The sequence below is a fragment of the Ammodytes marinus genome, assembly GCF_949987685.1.
Source record: "Ammodytes marinus genome assembly, chromosome: 5".
NCBI classification, from domain to species: Eukaryota; Metazoa; Chordata; class Actinopteri; order Uranoscopiformes; family Ammodytidae; genus Ammodytes; species Ammodytes marinus.
The window spans coordinates 6314298-6329177 of record NC_137234.1 but is presented as its reverse complement, the minus strand read 5'-3'; the positions used below and the strand labels follow the sequence as shown (position 1 = coordinate 6329177).

The 14880-nt window shown below is 41.8% G+C and overlaps 1 protein-coding gene across 1 annotated transcript; it reads left to right on the top strand.

Moving 5' to 3' along the window:
- Positions 1 to 11281: 11281 nt before the first annotated feature.
- LOC307250811 (calcitonin-1-like) lies at positions 11282 to 13691 on the top strand (the record flags this gene model as incomplete). The annotated part of the gene is made up of 3 exons (XM_080028022.1): positions 11282 to 11367; positions 12457 to 12591; positions 13502 to 13691. 3 exons carry the CDS (start codon positions 11282 to 11284, stop codon positions 13689 to 13691), a joined length of 411 nt encoding a protein of 136 aa, XP_079884148.1.
- Positions 13692 to 14880: the final 1189 nt, after the last annotated feature.

The window sequence follows — 14880 nt, the reverse complement described above, 5'->3', positions numbered from 1 at the left end:
TACATCAAGATTAAATCAAGATTAGACATTAAACATTTAGAATCTGTATTAACTAAACCAAATAGAATGTATTTTATTCTTCGCCTAGATAAGACATCATGTAGGCCGATGGCATCTGCGACTGTTCGGACTGAAGTCTCTTTCCCCAAATTCAATCCCATTCTTGTACTCTTTGATCTATCTCATGTGCCTTACTAACTAATAAGGAGAACAACGATGTTGAGAAGGATGGTGATACTCTCTTTGGTAAGACACATGTCAAACGAAATGCGAAGACGATGATGCAAAAAAAATTCCACCAAAGAAATTTCTTTTTTGGATGAAAACATTTAGAAACATTTGCTAAGAACCTCTATCTAAATACAATATATTTCTTAATTGTGTTTGCCTGTAAATGATTATTTATTTTGCTTCTTGGTTTTATCATTGTAATCTTAGCAGCTTTTAAGAGCCAAAAAATGTCCAACTCTGGGCTTTGCTGCAGAGGCAGAAATGATGGCAGATTCTTGGGTCTGAGCCAGGCTTTATAACCGCATAACATTTAACTTTCTATAAATACCACGGGACGGGGTCCAAGTTGATCAAGTGTGATTGAATCTGAAATGACTCCAAAGACGAGAGCCAAGTTTCCTTAAGATACTTGAGAGGAACCGCTTGCCCCTGTCCAGCTTCTGACAGGGCACCTACCTGAGTCACTGCACGATCTCTGGAGGTAGCAGGAACATCAACGTTAAAGGTTGAGATACACAATCATCTTAAAGGTACTATGAGGAAATTTGAAATGTTTCTGAAACAGTCAAATTTCTCCTCTGATGATCATAAACTACATGTGACAGAAAACAAGACCACCAGTTTAAAAGAATGCTTATTTTTATGTAGTTTTTCTTAATGTCTTTGTCATGGGTACGCTCACTAAGGAACAACAGCTGGCGTCCAAAGGGGATGCAAGAATGAACACAAACTGAACGTTCCTCAGAGCATCTTTAAGCAGTGTTGGTATCTTAGAACAAGGGGAGCTGTTCGTGAGCACAAGTGTAGGAGATCCAGTTTGCTTTTTTCTTTCTCGAAATATTAGGTTTTTTTTTTACAATAAGGGAAAATACAAACCCAACTATAACGATCACCAACCGTCAGACCAATGGTAAATATGTCGGACTTTTGATCTGTTGCAATAACGGGCCATCCGACTTTTGTTGTGTGTTTGAAAGAAGAATAATCTGCTTGACACATACAAATACTTTCATAAAGTGGCGCTCGTGGTGTAGTGTTTGGAGTGCCCCCACCCCTGTTGATTGATTTGAACTTCCTCTATTAATAACTCATAAACAAAACTGAGCTTAGAGCCTAGTGGGCGTCTTCTTCGGTTACAATTAGGTTGTCATAAAGATGCATCATTTGTGTTTAAATAACGTGTTACTTGTGAATTATTGATCCCGGAAGTTCAAATCTGTACGAGTTCATTCTGGACTTTGTATTTCGTCTTTTTTCCCTGAAGTTTTTTTTCTCCTGTGCCCCTTATACTTTTCTGTTAATGAATGGATAATCACAGCTTTGGGAGAATGGTTAAGCTGAGGCGCAGTTCTTAAAGCGCATTTAAGACAGGGCATGTTTGAACACTGCTACACTATCAGTATTTCAACATCTAATGGTCTGTTTGGCGCTGTACTGGCTTCAGCATTAGTAATAAACCCCCCAAAAAAAGACTCACAGATTTGTGTTTGCATCAGCGTCTGGGTCTGCATGAGGTCTTGGCTTTTATTACAAAATGTGAGTGGATGAAATAAATGGTCGGATGATTCACATAATGTTTTGTATAGTCGAGCTGGCAAGCATAATCGCTGCACAGCTCAAATTCAATTCTACCGTATTTTTTGCTGGTCGGGTCACTTCATTTGTTCTTGTGTAATCATGATAAATAGGACGACCAGCAGGCACTTTTCGGAAACACAAACTCCACTTAGTGTTGCTCCATCTGGACACAGCATTTGTAAGTGTCTGGCTATAGATTGCTGAGAGATCTCTTTTTCCCCCTTTTTCTTGAATGGATGTAGAGTAGATACAAGCAAAGCCCTGCCATTCAGACAGTGATGTCAGAGCCAGAGGGTGTGTGTGTGTGTGTGTGTGTGTGTGTGTGTGTGTGTGTGTGTGTGTGTGTGTGTGTGTGTGTGTGTGTGTGTGTATGTGTGTGTGTGTGTGTGTGTAAGAGAGTAAGTGAGTGTTTGTGTGTGTGTGTGTGTGTGTGTGTGTGTGTGTGTGTGTGTGTGTGTGTGTGTGTGTGTGTGTGTGTGTGTGTGTGTGTGTGTGAGTGTGTGTGTGTGTGTGTGTGTGTGTGTGTGAGCGGGGTGGGGGCCATATCCCTCCCACGCGTCGGGCGATGCCAAAGGCCCCTGATTGATGCTTCGAGGTCTCAACGATTTTAATGTAATCTCCCTAATGTCTGGGGATGAACAACAGCAAAACGCCTGGTAAATTAGAACGGGCCCTGCTTGCTCCTTGACATTTTACAAGCTTCCTTTAACTGATGACCTGTGCCCAAATGTTACCGTGACCTTTTCACTCAGCCACTTGTTCCACTGATTTAACAGAGAGAACGACATGTACTAACACTGTACCACCTGCCCATAGATACATTTCCCTCCACTTTAACAGTTCCTGGTTAATCCTAGTGAAGGCTCCATATCCAGGTGTTTAAACACAGTCCCCCTCCTTCACCCTGAGTTAAAAGCCACAAAGTGACACCACAAGCCCACCACTTGAACTTGCATTTAATCAGGTAGCGAGCCTTTTCCCTTTGTGGGTGCAAGCCGCTGATTAGATTTGGAGATTGAGAGCCATTACAGGAGGCTGCAGTATAGTTGGATAATGACTTAAGTGCTGTTTCGCCTTCCTTTCTCTGCAGGAAGTGATTTATCTGGATGGGCCCGGCCTTAACTAACGGAGCGGGACGGGGATGTGCCCAACGGTGAGCGGTGTGCCATTCATAGATCATATCACCTGGGCTCTGACCCCCATCAACATGCACTGTCCTTCCAATGGTGATGTATTGCTTCTCTACATGGATAAGAATGATGTCATAATACCAGTCATATTCCCCTTTTCTGAGATTGGATCTTGCTGTCACATACATGTCCTTCCTTTAATATTTTACTATGCCAGAGCGATCTCCAGAGATAGTTGGTTTATATTTAAGCTAACCTTCTACTGATTCATCGATTAATCCATACTGTCAATAATCATGCAGTCATGCAAAACAAATTCTAAAAAGAAAAAGTTTCGCATTTTTAAACAGCAGCATGCAGCATGCAGCATGCAGCATGCAACCTTATCCACAATTTTTTCCATCTACAACATTGAATCAATAATGGTTCTGCACAAGGCTAGTTTTTCTAGTTTTTACTTGAATAACAATTGCTTAATTTGCTTGGGGCAACAGATTGTTAAAATAAGTGAAATTGACAGTGCACTGCCTGTTGACCTTATATGAAATTGGACAGATAATTACAGATAAAATATAAAATGTTTTCCCACATTCAAATGGTAATAATGGATGTAACTGTAGCTTTTCAATAACTCAGTCATATGAAAATAAATTATCGTATATTTTAGTTTTGAAGTCATTATTTTAAATGGGTTTGTTTAAGGAAAACTTTAAGGTGTTTTTAAGGATGTAGTGATTCATACGCTATAGTCTCATGTAGAGTAATCGCAACCTGACAGTGAAAGACATCTTCTACAGTATTACATTTAATCATCCGTGAACATTACCTATAGTGATTTCCTGCATTTCCCAGAAAGCCCTTCCTTCATCAGGCTTTAAGGAACTAACATGAGCTCTTGACATTTATCCGGTGGGTGTCACGTTAAGTGTTGAAACCTGTCATTTGTAATGCTTCTTCCTTTTCCTAAGAATCACAAATACGCCTATTATAGTCTGGTTGGAATCGTTTGCTTAACAAGTTGTTGATAGTGAAACATCACATATCCACTAAGGATCCAATATCCAATACCAACCTTACTTCATCCTAATTGTTTTGCGTAGGTGTGTGGACTGTAATAGCAGCGGCAGTCAGTTGATTAATAACACTGAGAGTCCTGCCCCTTGTACATACACAACTTGTATTGTGGTTTCACTTCATAAAAGGAGTATTGAGTCCACTGTTTGTTGCTTTAATTTTCCCTTTCGGGAATGTGATCTCACTCATTGTTTGGCTGTTCATTTTGAAGCCACGAGATGTTAACATAGCCACCACCTGTTAGGGAGCTAGAGCAAAGACTGGAGCAGGGCTAGGTCAGAGTTTAGATAAACGTAACAGCCACGGATGGTTATAGGAAAGAAGCATAGAGGCCTTTTTTTTTTTTTTGCATTTTAATGCTTTATTTATAGTGCAGAGAAACATAAATGAAATGGGGCAGAGAGGGGAATGACATGCAGGGAAATGAACACGGGTCGCATTCGAACCCGGGTCTCCTGCTTCTGAGGACTGAGCCTCTATGGGCGGGAGCTCTAACCACTACACCACAAACACCCTCAGAGGTCTTTTTTTTGGGTTGGATTTCACTTCTCGAGGATCAATTATACAAAACGAACATTTTGACTTGTCAGATTATAGGAAAAGAACTTGCATTTCTACCCAACTAAGCCATTGAAATATGGCATATGCAATGATCCCTTTTTTGTGTGCGCCTGACTTTAAATGTACCTATATATCACCTCTTTAACGAGGTCAGTCATTATGTTGATACATTACAAGTCCAATACTATCAAAACAACACCATCCATATGTAAAGGCAGGTGTTCTTTATTTTTTGCTACTTTTACATTGGAGGTCCATGATTTGCCCAATAGAGTTGAGCCATTAAGATGACATATGAACGTTTGTTCCCATCTAATAACACCACAGCCAGCCGCAGACACAGCAGCAGTCATTGTGTCCCCAGTGATAACTTACACTACAGTGAGGTTGTTGATTCCAGCTGGGGGACGCCTGGCTTCAAAGGTTGCCGTATTGACTTGATTCTGAGAAACTGGAAAAAAAACCTTAGAGAGAATGGCCTGTGTCGCTCCCTAGGGAGAATTATGTCCAAAAGGGAAAACCCACGTTGAAAATATGAGCACATATACAGTATATATATCTATATATATATACACCATGTTCCAAATTATTATGCAAATTGTGTTGAAGTGTCATAAACATTTAATTTTTTGTTTTTCAATAAAACATATGTATGATATTGTGTCTCAGGGCACCTTGGATCATTGAAATCAATCTCATACACCTGTGATAATTAGTTGGCCAGGTGATCCCAATCAAAGGAAATCTACTTAAGAAGGACGTTCCACACTATTAAGCAGGCCACATGTTTCGAGCACTATGGGAAAGAAAAAGGATCTCTCTGCTGCCGAAAAGTGTCAAATAGTGCAATACCTTGGACAAGGTATGAAATCAATAGATATTTCAAAGAAACTGAAGCGTGATCATTGTACTGTGAAGAGATTTGTGGCTGATTCAGAGCACAGACGGGTTGGTGCAGATAAAGGCATAATGAGGAAGGTTTCTGCCAGACAAATTCATCGGCTAAGGAGAGCAGCTGCTAAAATGCTGTTACAGAGCAGCAGACAGGTATTTGAAGCCGCTGGTGCCTCTGGAGTCCCGCACATCTCAAGGTGTAGGAGCCTCCAGAGGTTTGCAGCTGTGCATAAACCTATTATTCTGCCACCCCTAAACAATGCGCACAAGCAGAAACGGTTGCAGTGGGCTCAGAAATACATGAAGACTAATTTTCAAACAGTCTTGTTTACTAATGAGTGCCGTGCAACCCTGGATGGTCCAGATGGATGGAGTAGTGGATGGCACAGTTTATTTTATTTTACCCTACACTTTAACTACACTATGACACGGACATAGCACACACAATTTGTCCTGTTGATTGTTAAAGACCACAGGGTTGTTCAAATACTCTCAGCTCATATGTTGACATTGGATAGAGACACAAGCTTCATTAAGGGAGATGTTATTGCAGTACTGTTGTATTAGGTATATGGATGGATAGAGGGTGATGTATGCTGAACAATTTATAAAGCTCTTTCACTGATTGTGCTATACGTTAGCCCACAATTGTGATTTTGGACTTTTTAAATACAGAAGTGTAGTCTTGAAACACATGAAGTGAAAGTGTCTTAAGATGCTATAGTAGGGGAGACCGGGGATAGCAGGCACACTTTTTACTCTAGTTCAATAGTCATTACTACATTAAATTGAAGCTTAAGGTGTTGGCTTGAAATGTGTACCTCTCACTTTTTCTAACTTATTGTAATAAAGAAGAAATTAATCATCAAATACACCCTTACACATTGTGAAAACCAACCCCATCAAGGGGTCGGTTGTCACACACTATGGGGTTGTTTGTGGGAATAATCTTAAAAAGAAGGCAAGAAAGCAGAACTAAATTTGAAAGTTCAATTGCATTGTCAAGTTGACAAATAGGCCTACATAACTTACTGTAGCCTTGGCAGCTGGTCTAGTTTGGGATGCACTGGGTTGTTTTGATTTTGTTGCCCTTTTTCTTTTGCATGCTAGCTGCCTTTTCCTGCTCTATTCTTTCCTTCTCTGGGGTGTCAGTGAGGATACAGCTTGACAATTTCTTTTGCTATTGGGTTCCTTTTCTGGCTGCAGCCTTTGGATAACATGTGACAACCAACCCCCCAAAAAATATGACGACCAACCCCAACTTGAATTTCTTGTTGCATCAAGGCCAACAACCATCTGACAACTTATTAGCTTGCTAACCACAATCTAAACTATAGTTTACCCTTCACACTTTTTTAGGGTAACAAGTGTTTTGTTATAAACCCATTGTGTAAAAGCCTAGAAGAAAAATACTTAGGAGCTAAATATTTTCAATTTGACATGAAAAACACAAACAGTCCTCTCACCTCAAATTCAGCAGTCTAACTCCAAGGAAGACTATGTAGGTGACCTCTGATCCCAATTCTGGATATTTACATACCAAAATTTCACAGACAGCACCTTCTGGTTCCGAGATGTAACGATTGTGGCAACCAACCCGTGTGACATATAACCCCGTTCTCCCCTATTAGTGCTTACTTGTGTTACATTGACAGAGGCAATAATAACTGAGGTAGGGGCTTGTAGGAAGATTGGTTGAATTCACATTTTTCATGCAGTTACTGTACCTTTTAAATTACTACATTAATGTTGCTAGGAGGAACTTTTAAATGACATGTAACCGCAAACGAGACCATCAGTGCAAATAATGCTGTTTTTATACAGTTTTTTTATTTTTTTTTCATGGGTACGCTCACCCAGGAACTGCAGCTGGTGTAGCAAAAACACTGCCGCTTTTGTCCAAAGGGGGTGCAAGAATGAACACAAACTGAAAGTTCCTCTGAGCACCTTTAATTGGAATCTTTGGTGTGTTCTGGTTGGCTTTCACATCAAAGGGAGTGACTGTTACATTAAATTACTTATTGCTAGCAACATATGAATGCTTTTGAAGGTTTTGTAGGTATGGTCTCTAACTTACCTTTTTTCAAATCCAACCTGTTCTTTTTATTTTTTATTTGGTGAATCAAAATGAAAGTAAAAGAGTTAAATAGGGGCGCTCCGGTGGCGTTGTGGATTGAGCGTGTATTGTTGCAGTATAGTCGCGGGCTCAATTCTGACCTGTGGAACCCCACAGCATGTCATCCCCCCTCTCTCTCTGTCTCCCCATTTCAACTCTGTACTATCAAATAAAGCTTGAAAATGCCAAAAAAATAACCTTAAAAAAAAGAGTTAAATAAACTTTTTTACGTCCTGAACTAGTTCCACAACACTTGAGTCGTACTTTACTGAACTTTTATCAAAGGTCTTTGTGTGGTGACGCATGATGCAACTTGTACAGATTTGACATTTGAAGTTTTAGAGCTCCAGAACTAAAAAGTATCGCTCTTTAAGAGGAACCCTTTAAAGTTTGGGTCAGCAGACCAGGGAAGGCAGGAAGGTTCACAACAGTTAGTCACGCAACCCATTCATAGCCTGACACGACCCACTTGTTGTCCAGCTCACCAACCTGCTCTTCAATAAACAGGTCTCAAAAGTTCTAGATAAAAAGGTCAAAAAGGACTGAAGCTGAAGAAAGAACTAAAGAGATATTGATGGATAGAAAGATAGATAGAAAGATGGAAAGAACGATAGAAAGATAGATAGATAGATAGATAGATAGATAGATAGATAGATAGATAGATAGATAGATAGATAGATAGATAGTCTCCTGGTATGATTCTAGCACTGTGTGAGAAAGACAGGTCCCTAGATGTGATGTGGCTGGGACCCAGCAGCCGTCTATTCAGCAGTGATTTAGCGTCGGAACATGGGTGAAGCCTCGTGGCTCAATAGCACTAAAAGGCTCATCCTGTCTAATGGGGTTCCTCTATGACGCAGACCAAGAGAGGCAACCTCTTCTTCTCTGACATGTAAGACCAGAACATACACGCAGATTTACGCACACATTTACTGTACAGCCATTCATCCATGTCCACTGTGCAGAGTGCACACTGGCACACACACACACACACACACACACACACACACACACACACACACACACACACACACACACACACACACACACACACACACACACACACACATGCACGTCAAACACACATACTGAGACACACGCACACACACAAGCACGCGCACACACACACACACACACACACACACACACACACACGCACAGGCGCTGGTCAAACACACACACACACACACACACATACACACACACACACACACACACACACACACACACACACACACTCTCTCTCTCTCTTTCGTGGGCCAACCCACGTAGCCTATACACTATACACACACATGCCACCCTGCACACTAATGAAAAGCAAGGGAATTGAGACGACGGTGCACGACAAACAGTTGTGTAATTGCTTTTGAGAAACGGCTCTTGTCAGAGGCTGTCATCGATTGGTCTTTGCCGAGGACAACTTGTTTACTCAGTGTGTGGGAGGAGGAGGCCCGGGCCCAGTGATCATTACTGGACTTACTGTGGCATCGCTTTATTAACTCAATATGCTTTGATGCTTCCCCGTGGTGGGGAGGGACCTTTTCATACTTTAGCTATTGCAGACAGAGTGCATACATACATACGGTATACGGTAGCTGCTGAGAAATAGGCCTCAGTTTGAAAAAAAAAGCACCATTAAAAGTTGTTGAGTTGACCCATATGATGACATGATATTTTAAATTGCCATGGGTTCATCTCCACTCGCGGTGAATCACATCATATCAAGCTGATAATTAGCTGATTGTGTGTGTTGTGTGTTCTTCACTGAGTGTGTGTGTGTGTAGTGCTGCTGGAGTTGTTTGGTCCAAACAGTGTTATGAATGAATGAAGATCCAATGAGTGCGTCACTGTGTAGTATACATCCCTCCCCAGCAGATGGCCCCGCCTGCCAGAGCTTAGCTGGGTGGGTGGTGCTGGTGTAAGGGGGGTAAGGGTGTGTGTGTCTGTGTGTGTGTGTGTGTGTGTGTGTGTGTGTGGGGGGGGGGTACCTTATCGATTTAGCATTTGAGATATAGCATGCAAAGTAACATTTTTTGGAAGGTTTCGTACTTCAAATATTTATGGCTGGTGATGCTTCCCCACAGCCACCAGTATGCTTTTGCCTCCTATTTAATTAATGACATCAATGCAAATTGGTGGGATGGCAAATGGTCCAAATGACTGGTGGATTTTGTGAATGGAGCACTTAGTGACTGGGGAATGACGTCAGCGCAAAAAAAGCCATAGTCCTTATTCGTGAGCCAGGACCCGGAAAGGAGGCGTCCCATTGGCCCGCCAAAGCATCAGAGCCTCGGGATTGGCTGCCGGCAGATAATTAAACACCTACACAGTCAATGCACAAATCCAAGTGGTGGGATATATAGGCTGGTGCGTTGGCGCTGCATGCAACAGAACCAAGAGTTGTCCTGCAAGTTGAGAGAAAGTCAACTTATTGTGTTTTTTGCATAGAGATACATAGAGATATATATTTATTTTTATTTTTTGCTGGGTGATTTTCACTGAAGGTAAGTGTTGACTTCTTAATGTTGGGCAATGTGTTGGAATGACGGGTTGACTTTAAATGCACCTGCATATGCTTTGATGTGTGTGTGTGTGTGTATCGGATATATGGACACAGAGTCCCTGAGTTTAGACTGCGATGACGTGATGGTGTTGGTAATGGGATTGGAGTGTGGCCATTGGGGTCACCAACATCGCCACCAACCATTTGTTGAGGGTCCAGTCTGCTGTTTGAAGGCCGAAAAGATGGCCATTCAAGAAAGAAATGGGAAGGAGATAAAGAAAAATGCCTAAAAATGAGAAGTTTACGTGAAGAACAGCGAGAGAAAGAGGGAAGAGAAAGAATAGATGGACGGGAACCAGGTTTAAGAGACAGTGTGTGTGGGTGTGTGTGTGTGTGTGTGTGTGTGTGTGTGAGAGAGAGAGAGAGAGAGAGAGAGAGAGTGTGTGTGTGCTGGCAGCTCATTACACTAATGCACTGGTCCCTTAGGGAGTTGGCAAGCTTGGAGTCCCCTCTCCCGCCCCTTCTCCTTTTCACCCCTCCTCTTCCAGCAACAGCTACATGTATTGCACAGTCTAGGACCCTCACACACACACACACACACACACACACACACACACACACACACACACACACACACACACACACACACACACACACACACACACACACACACACACACACACACACACACACACAGGCATGTCACACTCCAGGGTCCTGCAGCGTAATACGACATGAGGGAACTACCTGTCCTGTGCTCTTGGCTGGATGCTTTTGGAGGAACATTGCGTTTTTTTTACAGAAAGGGTCGTCGATGGGGGGTTGTTATCTGGCTCATTTTTGAAAGGGTGATGTGTGGATGAGTGGAAGTAAAAAGCAAAGGATGTTCTACAGGAGATCCAGGGATGAATAGTGGCAAACTGAGCACACCTCTTTGGGAAGTGACAGAAAGACATTTTTTTCTTGGTTCTTTGCTGCAACTTCTTCCCAGCATCAACAGAGGATCCTACACTAGCAAGCATATTTTTTTCTACATGTATGTTGTTGTCTTTTGTATTGTGGATGAATTTCTAAACAACTTAAACCACTTATAAGTTGTTTTTAGGGAGTGTGTGAGTGTGATTGTGGCAGCAGTCTTGTGCACAATGAGCTGATGGGGATGGTGTCTTTTTTTCTTGCTGTGTGTAGGGGACCATGGTTATGTTGAAGATCTCTGCTTTCCTGGTTGCCTACACCCTGGTCATTTGCCAGATGTACTGCTCACAAGCCGCGCCTGCCAGGTAAGAAGCTACAACATTCACCTTTTACACTTCAAACTGTCTCTCTCATGCTGACATGCCAGGAAGTTGAAATATGTGGGAAAAGTAGAACGGAAATAAACCATTGAACGGATGTATTGTAGTGAATATGAGCTTTTCTTTTTTAACCAAATAATATAATAATAAAACACAACATATTCAACGCTTACAGGAAAAAAAGAATTATGATGTGGGAGAGAATTAGTGTGACGGAGAGAGGTGTAATCACATTCAAAGATGTACAAGTCTCCAGCAGTGTGTAATATGCAAGCACACAAACTTAAAATGTATTTCTTCTTCTTCTTCTTATTCATTTTATATTGTTCTGTGTTGGCACTCTTAAAACAAGATTAAGTGTAGCCTCAATTAAGAATTGTTAGTTTAATTTTTTTTTTATTTATGACATACTTTTTAAATGTAAAAAAGAGTACTTTAGCCTTCTCTTCTACAATATATACATTATTAATTAAATAGATGAATTTAATTTTAAGTTTAAGCACTGAAAAACGGGAATAATGGAAAAAAAATCTAAAAGAATCAAAAAACATGGGAAAAAAAGTGTAATTCACTTCAGGGGAGAGAGATATATGGGATCTATAAATTTATATGAAGCCCCATTCAAGCCACTCCCCACACCGTTCCCATGAAGCTATCGATTTTGTAATAAATCTAAAGGCGGTTGAGCCTCGGCCCCCTCTCTGGGATGGGGCACTTTCCGCAGATTGTTTCCCCGCGGTTGGCCGGGGGCCCTCCGATGCAGACGTCATCGCTCTCCGAAGCCGGTGACGTCCCAGCCAACCCCCCTGACCCCCCCCTCCCTCCCTATCCATCCATCCATCCATCCATCCATTCAGCCATTCCAACACACACACACACACACACACACACACACACACACACACACACACACACACACACACACACACACACACACACACACACACACACACACACACACACACACACACACACACACACACACACACATACTGTACATGCCCCCACCCCTTATTTTAACTGCAGGTGATGATTTTAATGCTTATCTCTATATACCTTTCCTTCGCCCCACAGACCGGGTTTAGAGTCCATGTCAGACCGAGTCACGCTCACCGACTACGAGGCGCGAAGGTTACTCAACGCCATCGTCAAGGAGTTTGTGCAGATGACGGCGGAGGAGCTGGAGCAGCAGGCCACCGAAGGAAACAGGTACACAGACAAATGGCTCACATTCTAACCCCCCTTTTTCCTCCTTCTATAGATTCAACTGGTATTAGAAATTTGATTTTAATGACAGAATGGAACGTTTGAACTTAACTCCTTTGGCCTAAATATGATGGTACATTTGGACAGCTGTCTTTTGGGCTATACCGTACCATACCGGACTGTGTGTATCACTTGAGGGACTGTATCATAATCTGGCTTCACTTTTAACACCACTTATTAAGATGCGTCTTTTTAGTGTGGCATTCAGGTTCAGTCAGGCGTAGAGGTATGTACTCTAAACAGACCAGTAAAGAGAGAAAAGCTGTGAGAACAGATCTATAAAAAAAAGAAAGAAAAATAAATCCCTATTCTCTGTCTTGACCCTGCTTCCCGCATGGATAAGTTTGACTCTGACTTTGTTTGAACGGACTACAGTTATTTCCAGCCTTGCTGCCTGCCTGCCGGGCATGTGAACAGTGTGATGCCTAACGGAACGAAATAAGTGTGCATGATGATGTCAATTATGTGGAGTTGCATGACAGTGGGGAAAGAAGGGACTGGTTTTCCTCTGTTTGTTCTGTGGGTGTAAAAAGATTTGACAAGAGGGGCTTTGACTTGGGGGTGGGGGCGGATATGGTTTAAGGCGCATGATGGGTGATGGATGACTTGGTGATGGTTCTTTGAATGGTATAGGGATGGGGGAAATGCATGGTTCTTTTTAAAGAGGGGGATGTTACATTTTATTTCATACCTGCGATGGCATGAGAAAGAAACGCATGTGAGAGAAATGAATGCGTGAATGCGAGGAGAAAAAAAGCTATTCAAGAAAATGTGAGATGCATGTTTTTCCCATTGCTATGAGCCTGTTCTCTGCATGTGTCTCTCTGTGTGTCTTCCCCCTTCCTCCTTCCAGCATGGACAGGCCCCTAACCAAGCGCTGCTCCAACCTGAGCACCTGTGTGCTGGGCAAACTGTCTCAGGAGCTGCACAAGCTGCAGACGTTCCCTCGCACGAACGTGGGATCAGGAACGCCCGGCAAGAAGCGCAGTGCGCCCCAGAGCGACAGCTATGCAAGCTACGGCGACACGTTTGACAGCATCTAAAAGCCTAACTCCTCATCCGCCCCTCAGCCCAAGCCCCAGCCCCAGCCCCTATTTTACCTTTACTGCATCTCTCCCTGTACTCTCCTACCCAGTTATCTCGTTATTGTTTTTCGGATTGGCAAGTTGCATGTTGATTTGACCTGCTTGAAAAAGAATATGACCTTTAAGCTGCAACCAACTTTAAGTTCTTCTAACCCTTTTCCCCCAATATTTTTTTCTTTGGACAGAGAATAATTTTGTCCCTATCATTTCAGACAATCAGACTATATACGTTTTCATAGATGTAATAATTCAGGAGTCAGTTCAGACATCTTCTGTATACTGTGTGTGTGTGTGTATGTGTGGAATAATTTTGACTGCATTTCAAAGCCCTTGAAAAATTTTAGCATTGAGAGAGATCACTTAATCCAACCATTAATAAATGATCCACTCATGCGACACCATGTTTCTTGTTCAATAAACGTATTTTTCTACTGAGGAAAGCCTTAGCTGATTTTTATTCTTACACGGCTGCTTTAACACAGTCAGTGGGTATACTTCATGAACATGACATAAAAAAAGGATTTTAGAGCGTCTGGTAGTGTCTCTCATCGAGTTAAAAGGTGAGTTAACCTGTGCTTCGTGGCTTAATGTTGTTCTGTGCTGTGAAGTTAGTTAATTATATTGATACAAATGAATTGTCTCATTTCTGTGTGTCAGTTAAAGTATGAATTTCTTGTCAGATCTTGGCGTTAACCCCTTGTTTGCTCTCCTGAAGCAGCGTTACAGTACAGAAGCGAGCCTGCAACACGGCCACCTGCGTGACTCACCGCCTGGCCGACTTCCTCAGCCGGTCGGGGGGAATGGGCAACAGCAACTTCGTCCCCACAAACGTGGGCGCCAAGGCCTTTGGCAGGCGGAGGAGAAACGTCCAGATGTGAGCACTCCAGAACCTTCAGGGAACGGTAAATAAGGTTTTTATAACCTCCGTTTTATGTTCAGTGAATTCAATGAGTTGATTGGTTTTCATAATCCACCACTTTTTTAAATTAATTAAAAAAAAAATTCTATTTAATTTTTATATATATCTTTTTATTCTAATCTATTTATCTTTAAAATATTTATATTTAATGAAATCTACCACTTTTTAAAATATAATTTCCTTTAATGCAATTTTATTTTATATATATATTTTTTTATTCAATCTTTT